General features: G+C 35.6%; 1 protein-coding gene across 4 annotated transcripts in view; it reads right to left on the minus strand.

The window, feature by feature from the left end:
* The window catches only part of LOC139965639 (uncharacterized), a 104,243-nt gene that overhangs the window by 60,246 nt on the left and 28,070 nt on the right, over nucleotides 1-15,927 (minus strand). For all 4 annotated transcript variants that reach the window (XM_071968229.1, XM_071968230.1, XM_071968231.1 and 1 more), the window contains exons 7-11: nucleotides 15,546-15,797; nucleotides 13,341-13,592; nucleotides 11,001-11,252; nucleotides 8,796-9,047; nucleotides 5,619-5,867 (exon numbers count right to left, since the gene is read on the minus strand). In XM_071968229.1, coding sequence (XP_071824330.1) covers nucleotides 5,619-5,867; nucleotides 8,796-9,047; nucleotides 11,001-11,252; nucleotides 13,341-13,592; nucleotides 15,546-15,797 — 1,257 coding nt within the window. The remainder of the gene's footprint in view (nucleotides 1-5,618; nucleotides 5,868-8,795; nucleotides 9,048-11,000; nucleotides 11,253-13,340; nucleotides 13,593-15,545; nucleotides 15,798-15,927) is intronic.

Genomic DNA, 15,927 nt, shown 5'->3' on the forward strand with positions numbered 1-15,927 from the left:
TTTGAAAATGTTCCACCACCCCATTCACAACTTGTCCCAAAATATCAACCGTGGCATTGGGATTTAATTGCATTAAATGTCTAAAAATTAACTTTGAACTTGTTTACATAACTACACACACAAAGGTCACCCGGAGGTCAACCAATTGACCTTTTTGATCGGTGAGACCTAAATAGAGCATCAAAACTGTAAAAATTCAAACATTTTTGCTTTGCCCATATTTCCCCCCAAAATACTAGTTTTTTAACATTAATTAATTTTTAACATTAATAACTTTGCACACGAAGGTCCCACAGGGGTCATCCCATTGACATTAATGATCAGAAGGTACCTTTGACATCTGAAAATAGCATCGAAACTGTAAAAATCCCCAAAACAAGTAAAGGTCACCAGAGGTCAAATTGAGGTCAAAGGTCACCCAGATGCGGGTTGACAATTGGATACCATTGAAGCAATTTCAAACCCTAACGGGCAATTCATTCTCAAGTTATCGCAAAAAACTAGTTTTTTTCATTAATTGACCTTTTGTGACCTCGGATCACATGACCGTTAAGTTTGAAAATATTCCCCTATACCAATTGCAACTTGTCCCAAAATATCAACCGTGACACACCTTGGCACTGGGAGTTATTGCACTAAATGTCTGAAGATTAACTTTGACCTCATATAACTGAACCCACAAAGGTCACCTTGGGTCAACTCATTGACATTTTTGATCGGTGTGACGTGAATATAGCATCAAAGTATAAAAATTCAAACATTTTTGTCTTTGCCCATTTTCTCCCCCCAAAATACTAGTTTAACATTAATTGACCTTTGGTGACCTCGGATCACATGACCGTTAAGTTTGAAAATATTCCCCTACACCATTTGCAACTTGTCCAAAAATATCAACCATGTCACACCTTGGCAATGGGGGTTATTGCATTAAATGTCTGAAATTTAACTTTGACCTTGTATAACTTCGCACTCGAAGGTCACACAGGGGTCAACTCATTGACATTTATGATCAGAAGGTACCTCTGACATCTGAAAATAGCATCGAAACTGTAAAAATCCCCAAAACAAGTAAAGGTCACCAAAGGTCAAATTGAGGTCAAAGGTCACCCAGATGCGGGTTGACAATTGGATTACATTGAAGCAATTTCAAACCCTAACGGACAATTTGTTCTCAAGTTATCGCCAAAAAACTAGTTTTTATCATTAATTGACCTTTGGTGACCTCGGATCACATGACTGTTAAGTTTGAAAATATTCCCCTATACCATTTGCAACTTGTCCCAAAATATCAATCGTGACACACCTTGGCAATGGGGGTTATTGCACTAAATGTCTGAAATTTAACTTTGACCTTGTATAACTTCGCACTCGAAGGTCACACGGGGGTCAACCTATTGACATTTATGATCAGAAGGTACCTTTGACATCTGAAAATAGCATCGAAACTGTAAAAATCCCCAAAACAAGTAAAGGTCACCAGAGGTCAAATTGAGGTCAAAGGTCACCCAGATGCGGGTTGACAATTGGATTACATTGAAGCAATTTCAAACCCTAACGGACAATTTGTTCTCAAGTTATCGCCAAAAAACTAGTTTTTATCATTAATTGACCTTTGGTGACCTCGGATCACATGACCGTTAAGTTTGAAAATATTCCCCTACACCATTTGCAACTTGTCCCAAAATATCAACCGTGACACAACTTGGCACTGGGAGTTATTGCACTAAATGTCTGAAGATTAACTTTGACCTCGTATAACTGAACCCACAAAGGTCACCTTGGGTCAACTTATTGACATTTTTGATTGGTGTGACGTGAATATAGCATCAAACTATAAAAATTCAAACATTTTTGTCTTTGCCCATTTTCTCCCCCCAAAATACTAGTTTGTTAACATTTAGGTTATGTACTCATCAATATAGTGGTGTATCTGCACACCAAATACATAGTTAACACTCCATAAAGTTTCTGAGTTATCCAACTTACGAAGAAAACACCTCACAAGCACAATATGACGTCTCCATTGCAAAGATTCCTGTTCCATCCAGCAATGCATCAATAAGACTAAATCCAGCAAATACAAATCCCTTCACATCACTCCATAATTTCATAGACTGATACGTTTGAAAAGAATACCAAACATTCTTAGAAAATTATTATGATTAAAAAAAAATGGTAATGTTCTTTACAATTCAGAAGAATGGGCTAAAGAAAATATGTACTGAAAGGATTAATGTCAAACAAGGAATTTCTCACCTAGTTATCTTACAACTTAGAGGTGTGCCAAAGTGGCTGGTACTAACGGGCATCAAACTTTGGAGGAATGGGGTCATTCTCTCTTTCACAGGAGCAAAAGTAGTAGCCAAAAAGGAGAGATGATATTTATGGTTGTACTTTTTGCTCAACCTAATAAAGAAAACGGGTTCTCATAACTTTGAGTTATTTCTGTAAATTTACAATTAATGACAATAGAACAACTTCAAATCTGATTGGTATAAGTATTAGTGTTCAAACGATTATGCATAACAGAAAATACCGATAACCGATTATTTTTTTCATAATTGTACCGATTCCGATTCCGATTATTTGAAAATGAGAAAATATCCCGTTTATACGAAATCGGCAATAAAGTTTGTGATAGAAACAATTATTGTTGTGATTTTCCTCTGTTTCCTTTTGCTTCGTTGTAATACAAGGCTCTTAGGTATCCTTTTGTATGTACCAAATTACCTCTGGAGTTTCTCGGAAAGAAAAAAAAAGATTTTTTTTTTAAATTTCCAAAATACAAAACTATGACACCCTACCTAGTCAGCACTGTGCTAAGCGAATGGCCTAACCACCTCGACGTGAATGTCACCTGTTAATGGCTGGAAATGGGCTAAGAATAGTTACTCAAAATATCCATCTCAAAAAGTATCTCAGACAAACCATCCATCTTCAATCTTTACCAAAGTGTAAATTTTAATTACATATTGCCTTCATTCCGACATTATTTTGTACTAATTTTCAGTATTATACCGTTTATGAACAAATAGAAATGTTACAAACTTGGAAGTTAAACATACCTATTCGTTACCTATTTAACTCCATTCAGGTTCAATTAGAAAATGTAAGCTTAGGCCAATCAAACGGAAAGCAAATTATACCATCGTAACTTGTTTAAAATTACTCTTAAATGTTACCAGATTGATGTAAAGAAATAATAACAACTAGAAACTACTCCAATATAAAATATAACATTCCCTCTATAAGACATAGCACATATCTTCCAAACAAATGCCGATTTCCAGCATATTGAAAGTTGTAAACTAAGCTACCCATTTTTTTTTTGGCAAACCGATGGTTAGGCTACATTTCCCATTGACTTAGTGTGGTTGTTAGGCTAACTTGTGGTCGAAGATTGCAGTTTCCATGGATATTTTTATTTTTTATTTGCGACACAACTAGAGCGAATAAACAGATGGCAAGGTTAGATTTCCATGCAGTTGACTTAGTGTGAAGTAAGGCTACCATGTGGTCGGAGATCTGTGGGGATTTTAGGTTATTGTCGCTGGTACTGAAATTGCTTCGTGGAGGTCGTAACTTGCCAGTCACTCTGCGGGAAATTCCCGGTGATTGTGCGCGACCCTCCCGCACTGCTTCAAATTTGATCCGGGATGTGAGAAATGTTTGCGCGATTCGCGCTGCAACTGCAATTCCTAGCTAAAGCAAACGCATGTCACAATTAATTTTACACAGACACCTGATATAACGAGGGCGATTTTCTTATATTTCTTTTTTTCTTTTTTGCACTCGTAATTGTGCTTTAGGAGGGCTTTTTTAGCACTTGCGAGGGCGAATCGCCCATCGCCCCCGCTTATTTCCGACACTGTCCAGCACATTCGTTAATCCGCGAAATTGGTATTGCTGCCATGCTTACTGTGCCGAGAAATATGAAGTCACTAACCACGAGGGAAGCAAAATCGGCAACCCTGGCAGCCTAATTTGATGAAATAACATTGTGAAAGACGTATAGAGGGTGTCTTTATTTTAATATTTCGTAGTAAAAAAACAAACCTAATACTCAGTTGATATTTTCAACTTCCATATGTTTTTGAATAATGATATTTTCACCTTCCATATATTTTTGAATAATCGGTATGACATAACTGGTATTCCACATAATTTTTACCGATTCCGATTATGTTCCGATTATGCAATAATCGTACCGATTCCGATTAGGTTAATCGTTTGAACACTAATAAGTATGCTTCAACAAACTGATCTCTGCTGCCTACCTGCAAATGATCAACATAAACATATTAAACAAAGCAGGATTGTTGAAGTCATGATGGTGAATCTATACACTGACAAAGGGTATAACATAATCTTCCCTTGGAAGGTTACAGTAGTAATAGCACTTTCAGATATTGACATCAATTGCTCCACCTACCTCTAACAACCTCAATATTAAAGGTACAGTAATGCTGGTTATTACTGAAATCCCGATATGTGTACGTTACAGGTGTGGTTCCTACGGTAAAGAAATCTCCCGGTTGGGCAGTTTGGAGGACAAGAAATGCTGTTCCAGAGTTGTCCGAAGCAGTTGGTTCAGTAAAGAACACCACCACTCCTGAATTGCTTATGTCAGTGTTAGCAGTTTGACTTGCTGGAATTTCTCACCTAGAAACCTTACAAAGAGGTTTGCCAAAGTGGTACTAACTGGCATCAAACTTTGGAGGAATGGGGTCATTCTCTCTTTCACAGGAGCAAAATTAGTGGCCAAAAATGAGAGATTATAGTTATGGCTGTACTCTTTGCTCAACATCATATACAAAATGGGTTTAATAACTTTGAGTTCTTTCTGTAAATTTACAATTACTGACAAGAAAACAACTTCAAACATGATTGGTATCACTTCAAGAAATCGATCTCTGCTGCCTACATGCAAATGATCATCAACATAAACATTTTAAACAAAGCTGGGGAAAACTGTTCAACTTTTACCATTAAGCACAGGGTAGCATGCTCCAAAGCCTCAGAACAGCATCAGGAGAACTTCTTTTTTGATAAGTTATCAAACAAAATCCTCTTCCTTTGTGACTTTGATGACGGGGAAATTAAGAGGAAGTATATGTGGTGCAAAAATTGGTGACATTTAGGCAAGTTCAGACCACTTAAAGTGACAAAAAATTCAGGCTCTCATAGCTAAAAATCTTCATGATAATGATACAGAACTATTGAAGATGACATGTATTGCTAACATGTCAGCTATCCAATGAGGACTAGGGTTTATAGCAAGTGGGAACATCTACAAGGACTTAAAGAACACATTATTTTGATGATTTTAGTGTGTACAACAATAGAGCAATTATATGGAGTGTGCAAAGACAAGGGGTCTGTCACATCCCTCCAACTTTGAAATAAGTTTAACATCTTCAGTGACACACGGAACTGATACCCTTCTGAGTTTGGCAATCTTATTAAACTTGGGTGCAGTCCTCAACCATCAATACTATCTCATGCTTAAAGTAGCTGGTGCAGTGATCTTGTCAATTATCAGCACAACGTTACCCATAAAGGTGTGTTTCTCTGCCAACAGCTTTAAATCTTAAGCTATTACATGATTTAACACATACCTCGAATAACTATGACAGTAAAAGTGCAAGGTGCTGTATTTCCACTTGGGTCAGCAAAGATGTATGTCACTTGTGTTGTTCCTGGGCTGAAAAATTCTCCAGGTGCATGACTTCTAGACTGAAGAGAAACAACTCCTGAGTTATCAGTAGCTGTTGGCTCTGTCCAAAACACAGTGGTACCAGTGCTGTCAATTGTCACTATTCTTGTGATGTCTTGTATGCAGGTAACATCAGGTGGTGTATCATCAACTGAAAAGATCAAATGAGGAGTCCAAAAGCTAATCAAATTGGCAATTCAACTTTGAAACTACATTTGCCAAGAGCATATATTTACACAAAGCACCATGTGTAATATTACATCAAGAATTTGATTCAAATTGCTTTGAAAGAGCAAGGAAATTTTTAATTTAATTACAGTTTAAACTTTGCATCCAATATAAATAAACAATCACATCAATTTAGATTTAGCTGATATAGAAATTACAAAGTTTGTATGCTGTTAAACTACTTAAGACAAACTTATGATGCTTTGTTTGTTACTTGTGTGGTTCCACTCTGGAAGAATTGTCTAGGACTATGAGTTTTTGATTGGACATTTGCAGTCTCAGAGTTATCAGTAGGTTCAAGAATTGGACCGTGGTGCCAAATCTATTTTTCAGGGGTATGGTCTCTGTTACATCTAGACCTACACAAGCTATTACTGGTGGTACTTAATCAAGTGCAGATATAAACGTTGAAGTTTTTCATTTCATTGGAAAGGCACAAAAAATCTAAAATAATTGTTTTCCCCTCACTTTCTGCCATCTGTTATTTCTAGTACATAGAGATTACTATCTATCTATACTATCTAATTCTTAAAGTAGAGGTGCAGTCCTAACCATCAATACTATCTATTGATTAAAGTAGCTGGTGCAGTCCTTAGCCATCAATAATATATAGTGCTTACAGTAGCTGGTGCTGTCCTCAACCATCAATATTATCTCATGCTTAAAGTAGCAGGTGCAATCCTCAACCCTCAATACTATCTCATGCTAAAAGTAGCTGGTGTAGTCCTCAACCATTAATATTATCTCATGCTTAAAGTAGCTGGTGCAGTCCTCAACCCTCAATACCATCTCATGCTAAAAGTAGCTGGTGTAGTCCTCAACCATCAATGTTATCTCATGCTTAAAGTAGCTGGTGCAGTCCTCAACCATCAATATTATCTCATCCTTAAAGTAGCAGGTGCAATCCTCAACCCTCAATACTATCTAATGATTAAAGTAACTGGTGTAGTCCTCAACCATCAATATTATCTCATGCTTAAAGTAGCAGGTGCAATCCTCAACCCTCAATACCATCTCATGCTAAAAGTAGCTGGTGTAGTCCTCAACCATCAATGTTATCTCATGCTTAAAGTAGCTGGTGCAGTCCTCAACCATCAATATTATCTCATGCTTAAAGTAGCAGGTGCAATCCTCAACCCTCAATACTATCTAATGATTAAAGTAGCTGGTGCAGTCCTCGACCATCAATACTATCTAATGATTAAAGTAGCTGGTGCAGTCCTAAACCATCAATACTATCTAATGATTAAAGTAGCTGGTGCAGTCCTCGACCATCAATACTATCTAATGATTAAAGTTGCTGGTGCAGTGCTCAACCATCAATATTATCTCATGCTTAAAGTAGCAGGTGCAATCCTCAACCCTCAATACTATCTCATGCTAAAAGTAGCTGGTGTAGTCTTCAACCATTAATATTATCTCATGCTTAAAGTAGCTGGTGCAGTCCTCAACCATCAATATTATCTCATGTTTAAAGTAGCAGGTGCAATCCTCAACCCTCAATACTATCTCATGCTAAAAGTAGCTGGTGTAGTCCTCAACCATCAATATTATCTCATGCTTAAAGTAGCTGGTGCAGTCCTCAACCATCAATATTATCTCATCCTTAAAGTAGCAGGTGCAATCCTCAACCCTCAATACTATCTAATGATTAAAGTAACTGGTGTAGTCCTCAACCATCAATATTATCTCATGCTTAAAGTAGCAGGTGCAATCCTCAACCCTCAATACCATCTCATGCTAAAAGTAGCTGGTGTAGTCCTCAACCATCAATGTTATCTCATGCTTAAAGTAGCTGGTGCAGTCCTCAACCATCAATATTATCTCATGCTTAAAGTAGCAGGTGCAATCCTCAACCCTCAATACTATCTAATGATTAAAGTAGCTGGTGCAGTCCTCGACCATCAATACTATCTAATGATTAAAGTAGCTGGTGCAGTCCTCAACCATCAATACTATCTAATGATTAAAGTAGCTGGTGCAGTCCTCGACCATCAATACTATCTAATGATTAAAGTTGCTGGTGCAGTGCTCAACCATCAATATTATCTCATGCTTAAAGTAGCAGGTGCAATCCTCAACCCTCAATACTATCTCATGCTAAAAGTAGCTGGTGTAGTCTTCAACCATCAATATTATCTCATGCTTAAAGTAGCTGGTGCAGTCCTCAACCATCAATATTATCTCATGTTTAAAGTAGCAGGTGCAATCCTCAACCCTCAATACTATCTCATGCTAAAAGTAGCTGGTGTAGTCCTCAACCATCAATATTATCTCATGCTTAAAGTAGCTGGTGCAGTCCTCAACCATCAATATTATCTCATGCTTAAAGTAGCTGGTGCAGTCCTCAACCATCAATATTATCTAATGCTTAAAGTAGCTGGTGCAGTCCTCAACCATCAATATTATCTCATGCTTAAAGTAGCAGGTGCAATCCTCAACACTATCTAATGATTGAAGTAGCTGGTGCAGTCCTCAACCATCAATACTATATAACACTTGAAGTAGCCGGTGCAGTCCTCAAACATCAATACTCATGCATAAAGGGGTAGGTCTTTTCATTGCATTGGAAAATCACAAAAACTCTAAAATAATTGTTTTCCCTCAAATTCTGCCATCTGTTATTTCTAGTACATAGAGATTAATCAGTTAAATTTCACTCTCAACTAAAAGTAATAGGATTCTTGTACCCTATAAAGTGGATCCACATATCAAAAATGGTATTGTCGTTTACAAATCAGAAGAATGGGTTCAAGGATAAAATATAAAAAATGATATATTACAGACACTAAATGATACAAAGTCGGTTATTACATCACTAAATTAATCTTAAATCTCCTTGCATGCTCACCTTCAATAATGATGATGTTAAATGAACATTCGGCTGTATTTCCTGATGGATCTATAAACACATATGTTACTTGTGTGGTTCCACTCTGGAAGAATTGTCCAGGAGTATGAGTTCTTGATTGGAGATTTACAGTCCCAGAGTTATCAGTAGCAGTAGGTTCACGGAATTGGACCGTGGTGCCAAATCCATTCAGAGGTATGGTCTCTGTTACATCTAGTCCTACACAAGCTATCACTGGTAATACATCGTCAACTGAAGATTTAAAATTTGAGATTTTGAATCAAATTGGCAATTCAACTTTGAAACTACATTTGCCAAGAGCATATATTTACACAAAGCGCCATGTGTAATATTACATCAAGAATTTGATTCAAATTGACTTCAAAAGAGCAAGGAAATTGTCAATTTAATTACAGTATAAACTGAACATACAGTATAATAAATGATGACATCAACTTAGATTTGGCTGATGTAGAAATGACAAAGTTTGCAAGCTGTTAAACTACTTTAGACAAACTGATGATGCTTTGTTTGTTACTTGTGTGGTTCCACTCTGGAAGAATTGTCCAGGACTATGAGTTCTTAATTAAACATTTGCAGTCCCAGAGTTATCAGTAGGTTCACGGAATTGACCATGGTGCCAAATCTATTTTTAAGGGGTATGGTCTCTGTTACATCTGGACCTACACAAGCTATTACTGGTGGTACTTGATCAAGTGCAGCTTGAAACGTTATAGTTTTTCATTTCATTGGAAAATCACAAAAACTCTAAAATAATTGTTTTCCCTCAAATTCTGCCATCTGTTATTTCTAGTACATAGAGATTAATCAGTTAAATTTCACTCTCAACTAAAAGTAATAGGATTCTTGTACCCTATAAAGTGGATCCACATATCAAAAATGGTAATGTCATTTACAATTCAGAAGAAAGGGTTCAAGGATAAAATATGTAGCGAAGGATTAATGTCAACCATGAGAAGTAATTTCTGATCTAGAAATCTTACAAACAGGTTTGCCAATGTGGTATGAACTGGCATTAAACTTTAGAGGAATGGGGTCATTTTCTCTTTTGCAGGAGCAAAAGTAGTGGCCAAAAATGAGAGATGATATTTATTGTTGTACATTTTGCTCAACTTAATATAGAAAATACCCTTCTGAGCTTATTAGTTATGAAAGACAACTTCTCTTGTTGTCAGAAAAAAATCACTTGTAAATGGTAAATTTTGTACAGGAAATACCTCCTACACTGTTAAAGAATAAAAGGCTCATCTATAATGAGGATCAGAATTCTTTGAAGGAAACAGCTTTAAGTCTGCCCAGAAAAAGAGAAAATATTTCATGTTTTAAAGTTTATATATTTTTAACTTTTTAAACGATTTAAAGTTTATATCCTTTTAACAGATTTTGTCACTGCATAAGTTGAATGAACAAAGATAATTTTCATAGGCATTGATTTTGGTAAACTTTCATCAGTATTTTTACCTTAGTTTTCAGTACACAACGCATGCAGTTCATTAACTTGACCAGTCAAGTTTTATTCTACATAAGAAGGTAAGAAATGACCAATCGACCATCAATACTATCTAATGATTAAAGTTGCTGGTGCAGTGCTCAACCATCAATATTATCTCATGCTTAAAGTAGCAGGTGCAATCCTCAACCCTCAATACTATCTCATGCTAAAAGTAGCTGGTGTAGTCTTCAACCATCAATATTATCTCATGCTTAAAGTAGCTGGTGCAGTCCTCAACCATCAATATTATCTCATGCTTAAAGTAGCAGGTGCAATCCTCAACACTATCTAATGATTGAAGTAGCTGGTGCAGTCCTCAACCATCAATACTATATAACACTTGAAGTAGCCGGTGCAGTCCTCAAACATCAATACTCATGCATAAAGGGGTAGGTCTTTTCATTGCATTGGAAAATCACAAAAACTCTAAAATAATTGTTTTCCCTCAAATTCTGCCATCTGTTATTTCTAGTACATAGAGATTAATCAGTTAAATTTCACTCTCAACTAAAAGTAATAGGATTCTTGTACCCTATAAAGTGGATCCACATATCAAAAATGGTATTGTCGTTTACAAATCAGAAGAATGGGTTCAAGGATAAAATATAAAAAATGATATATTACAGACACTAAATGATACAAAGTCGGTTATTACATCACTAAATTAATCTTAAATCTCCTTGCATGCTCACCTTCAATAATGATGATGTTAAATGAACATTCGGCTGTATTTCCTGATGGATCTATAAACACATATGTTACTTGTGTGGTTCCACTCTGGAAGAATTGTCCAGGAGTATGAGTTCTTGATTGGAGATTTACAGTCCCAGAGTTATCAGTAGCAGTAGGTTCACGGAATTGGACCGTGGTGCCAAATCCATTCAGAGGTATGGTCTCTGTTACATCTAGTCCTACACAAGCTATCACTGGTAATACATCGTCAACTGAAGATTTAAAATTTGAGATTTTGAATCAAATTGGCAATTCAACTTTGAAACTACATTTGCCAAGAGCATATATTTACACAAAGCGCCATGTGTAATATTACATCAAGAATTTGATTCAAATTGACTTCAAAAGAGCAAGGAAATTGTCAATTTAATTACAGTATAAACTGAACATACAGTATAATAAATGATGACATCAACTTAGATTTGGCTGATGTAGAAATGACAAAGTTTGCAAGCTGTTAAACTACTTTAGACAAACTGATGATGCTTTGTTTGTTACTTGTGTGGTTCCACTCTGGAAGAATTGTCCAGGACTATGAGTTCTTAATTAAACATTTGCAGTCCCAGAGTTATCAGTAGGTTCACGGAATTGACCATGGTGCCAAATCTATTTTTAAGGGGTATGGTCTCTGTTACATCTGGACCTACACAAGCTATTACTGGTGGTACTTGATCAAGTGCAGCTTGAAACGTTATAGTTTTTCATTTCATTGGAAAATCACAAAAACTCTAAAATAATTGTTTTCCCTCAAATTCTGCCATCTGTTATTTCTAGTACATAGAGATTAATCAGTTAAATTTCACTCTCAACTAAAAGTAATAGGATTCTTGTACCCTATAAAGTGGATCCACATATCAAAAATGGTAATGTCATTTACAATTCAGAAGAAAGGGTTCAAGGATAAAATATGTAGCGAAGGATTAATGTCAACCATGAGAAGTAATTTCTGATCTAGAAATCTTACAAACAGGTTTGCCAATGTGGTATGAACTGGCATTAAACTTTAGAGGAATGGGGTCATTTTCTCTTTTGCAGGAGCAAAAGTAGTGGCCAAAAATGAGAGATGATATTTATTGTTGTACATTTTGCTCAACTTAATATAGAAAATACCCTTCTGAGCTTATTAGTTATGAAAGACAACTTCTCTTGTTGTCAGAAAAAAATCACTTGTAAATGGTAAATTTTGTACAGGAAATACCTCCTACACTGTTAAAGAATAAAAGGCTCATCTATAATGAGGATCAGAATTCTTTGAAGGAAACAGCTTTAAGTCTGCCCAGAAAAAGAGAAAATATTTCATGTTTTAAAGTTTATATATTTTTAACTTTTTAAACGATTTAAAGTTTATATCCTTTTAACAGATTTTGTCACTGCATAAGTTGAATGAACAAAGATAATTTTCATAGGCATTGATTTTGGTAAACTTTCATCAGTATTTTTACCTTAGTTTTCAGTACACAACGCATGCAGTTCATTAACTTGACCAGTCAAGTTTTATTCTACATAAGAAGGTAAGAAATGACCAATCGACCATCAATACTATCTAATGATTAAAGTTGCTGGTGCAGTGCTCAACCATCAATATTATCTCATGCTTAAAGTAGCAGGTGCAATCCTCAACCCTCAATACTATCTCATGCTAAAAGTAGCTGGTGTAGTCTTCAACCATCAATATTATCTCATGCTTAAAGTAGCTGGTGCAGTCCTCAACCATCAATATTATCTCATGTTTAAAGTAGCAGGTGCAATCCTCAACCCTCAATACTATCTCATGCTAAAAGTAGCTGGTGTAGTCCTCAACCATCAATATTATCTCATGCTTAAAGTAGCTGGTGCAGTCCTCAACCATCAATATTATCTCATGCTTAAAGTAGCAGGTGCAATCCTCAACACTATCTAATGATTAAAGTAGCTGGTGCAGTCCTCAACCATCAATACTATATAACACTTGAAGTAGCCGGTGCAGTCCTCAAACATCAATACTCATGCATAAAGGGGTAGGTCTTTTCATTGCATTGGAAAATCACAAAAACTCTAAAATAATTGTTTTCCCTCAAATTCTGCCATCTGTTATTTCTAGTACATAGAGATTAATCAGTTAAATTTCACTCTCAACTAAAAGTAATAGGATTCTTGTACCCTATAAAGTGGATCCACATATCAAAAATGGTATTGTCGTTTACAAATCAGAAGAATGGGTTCAAGGATAAAATATAAAAAATGATATATTACAGACACTAAATGATACAAAGTCGGTTATTACATCACTAAATTAATCTTAAATCTCCTTGCATGCTCACCTTCAATAATGATGATGTTAAATGAACATTCGGCTGTATTTCCTGATGGATCTATAAACACATATGTTACTTGTGTGGTTCCACTCTGGAAGAATTGTCCAGGAGTATGAGTTCTTGATTGGAGATTTACAGTCCCAGAGTTATCAGTAGCAGTAGGTTCACGGAATTGGACCGTGGTGCCAAATCCATTCAGAGGTATGGTCTCTGTTACATCTAGTCCTACACAAGCTATCACTGGTAATACATCGTCAACTGAAGATTTAAAATTTGAGATTTTGAATCAAATTGGCAATTCAACTTTGAAACTACATTTGCCAAGAGCATATATTTACACAAAGCGCCATGTGTAATATTACATCAAGAATTTGATTCAAATTGACTTCAAAAGAGCAAGGAAATTGTCAATTTAATTACAGTATAAACTGAACATACAGTATAATAAATGATGACATCAACTTAGATTTGGCTGATGTAGAAATGACAAAGTTTGCAAGCTGTTAAACTACTTTAGACAAACTGATGATGCTTTGTTTGTTACTTGTGTGGTTCCACTCTGGAAGAATTGTCCAGGACTATGAGTTCTTAATTAAACATTTGCAGTCCCAGAGTTATCAGTAGGTTCACGGAATTGACCATGGTGCCAAATCTATTTTTAAGGGGTATGGTCTCTGTTACATCTGGACCTACACAAGCTATTACTGGTGGTACTTGATCAAGTGCAGCTTGAAACGTTATAGTTTTTCATTTCATTGGAAAATCACAAAAACTCTAAAATAATTGTTTTCCCTCAAATTCTGCCATCTGTTATTTCTAGTACATAGAGATTAATCAGTTAAATTTCACTCTCAACTAAAAGTAATAGGATTCTTGTACCCTATAAAGTGGATCCACATATCAAAAATGGTAATGTCATTTACAATTCAGAAGAAAGGGTTCAAGGATAAAATATGTAGCGAAGGATTAATGTCAACCATGAGAAGTAATTTCTGATCTAGAAATCTTACAAACAGGTTTGCCAATGTGGTATGAACTGGCATTAAACTTTAGAGGAATGGGGTCATTTTCTCTTTTGCAGGAGCAAAAGTAGTGGCCAAAAATGAGAGATGATATTTATTGTTGTACATTTTGCTCAACTTAATATAGAAAATACCCTTCTGAGCTTATTAGTTATGAAAGACAACTTCTCTTGTTGTCAGAAAAAAATCACTTGTAAATGGTAAATTTTGTACAGGAAATACCTCCTACACTGTTAAAGAATAAAAGGCTCATCTATAATGAGGATCAGAATTCTTTGAAGGAAACAGCTTTAAGTCTGCCCAGAAAAAGAGAAAATATTTCATGTTTTAAAGTTTATATATTTTTAACTTTTTAAACGATTTAAAGTTTATATCCTTTTAACAGATTTTGTCACTGCATAAGTTGAATGAACAAAGATAATTTTCATAGGCATTGATTTTGGTAAACTTTCATCAGTATTTTTACCTTAGTTTTCAGTACACAACGCATGCAGTTCATTAACTTGACCAGTCAAGTTTTATTCTACATAAGAAGGTAAGAAATGACCAATCGACCATCAATACTATCTAATGATTAAAGTTGCTGGTGCAGTGCTCAACCATCAATATTATCTCATGCTTAAAGTAGCAGGTGCAATCCTCAACCCTCAATACTATCTCATGCTAAAAGTAGCTGGTGTAGTCTTCAACCATCAATATTATCTCATGCTTAAAGTAGCTGGTGCAGTCCTCAACCATCAATATTATCTCATGCTTAAAGTAGCAGGTGCAATCCTCAACACTATCTAATGATTGAAGTAGCTGGTGCAGTCCTCAACCATCAATACTATATAACACTTGAAGTAGCCGGTGCAGTCCTCAAACATCAATACTCATGCATAAAGGGGTAGGTCTTTTCATTGCATTGGAAAATCACAAAAACTCTAAAATAATTGTTTTCCCTCAAATTCTGCCATCTGTTATTTCTAGTACATAGAGATTAATCAGTTAAATTTCACTCTCAACTAAAAGTAATAGGATTCTTGTACCCTATAAAGTGGATCCACATATCAAAAATGGTATTGTCGTTTACAAATCAGAAGAATGGGTTCAAGGATAAAATATAAAAAATGATATATTACAGACACTAAATGATACAAAGTCGGTTATTACATCACTAAATTAATCTTAAATCTCCTTGCATGCTCACCTTCAATAATGATGATGTTAAATGAACATTCGGCTGTATTTCCTGATGGATCTATAAACACATATGTTACTTGTGTGGTTCCACTCTGGAAGAATTGTCCAGGAGTATGAGTTCTTGATTGGAGATTTACAGTCCCAGAGTTATCAGTAGCAGTAGGTTCACGGAATTGGACCGTGGTGCCAAATCCATTCAGAGGTATGGTCTCTGTTACATCTAGTCCTACACAAGCTATCACTGGTAATACATCGTCAACTGAAGATTTAAAATTTGAGATTTTGAATCAAATTGGCAATTCAACTTTGAAACTACATTTGCCAAGAGCATATATTTACACAAAGCGCCATGTGTAATATTACATCAAGAATTTGATTCAAATTGACTT

Source organism: Apostichopus japonicus, chromosome 3 (genome assembly GCF_037975245.1).
Source record: "Apostichopus japonicus isolate 1M-3 chromosome 3, ASM3797524v1, whole genome shotgun sequence".
Lineage (NCBI taxonomy): Eukaryota > Metazoa > Echinodermata > Holothuroidea > Aspidochirotida > Stichopodidae > Apostichopus > Apostichopus japonicus.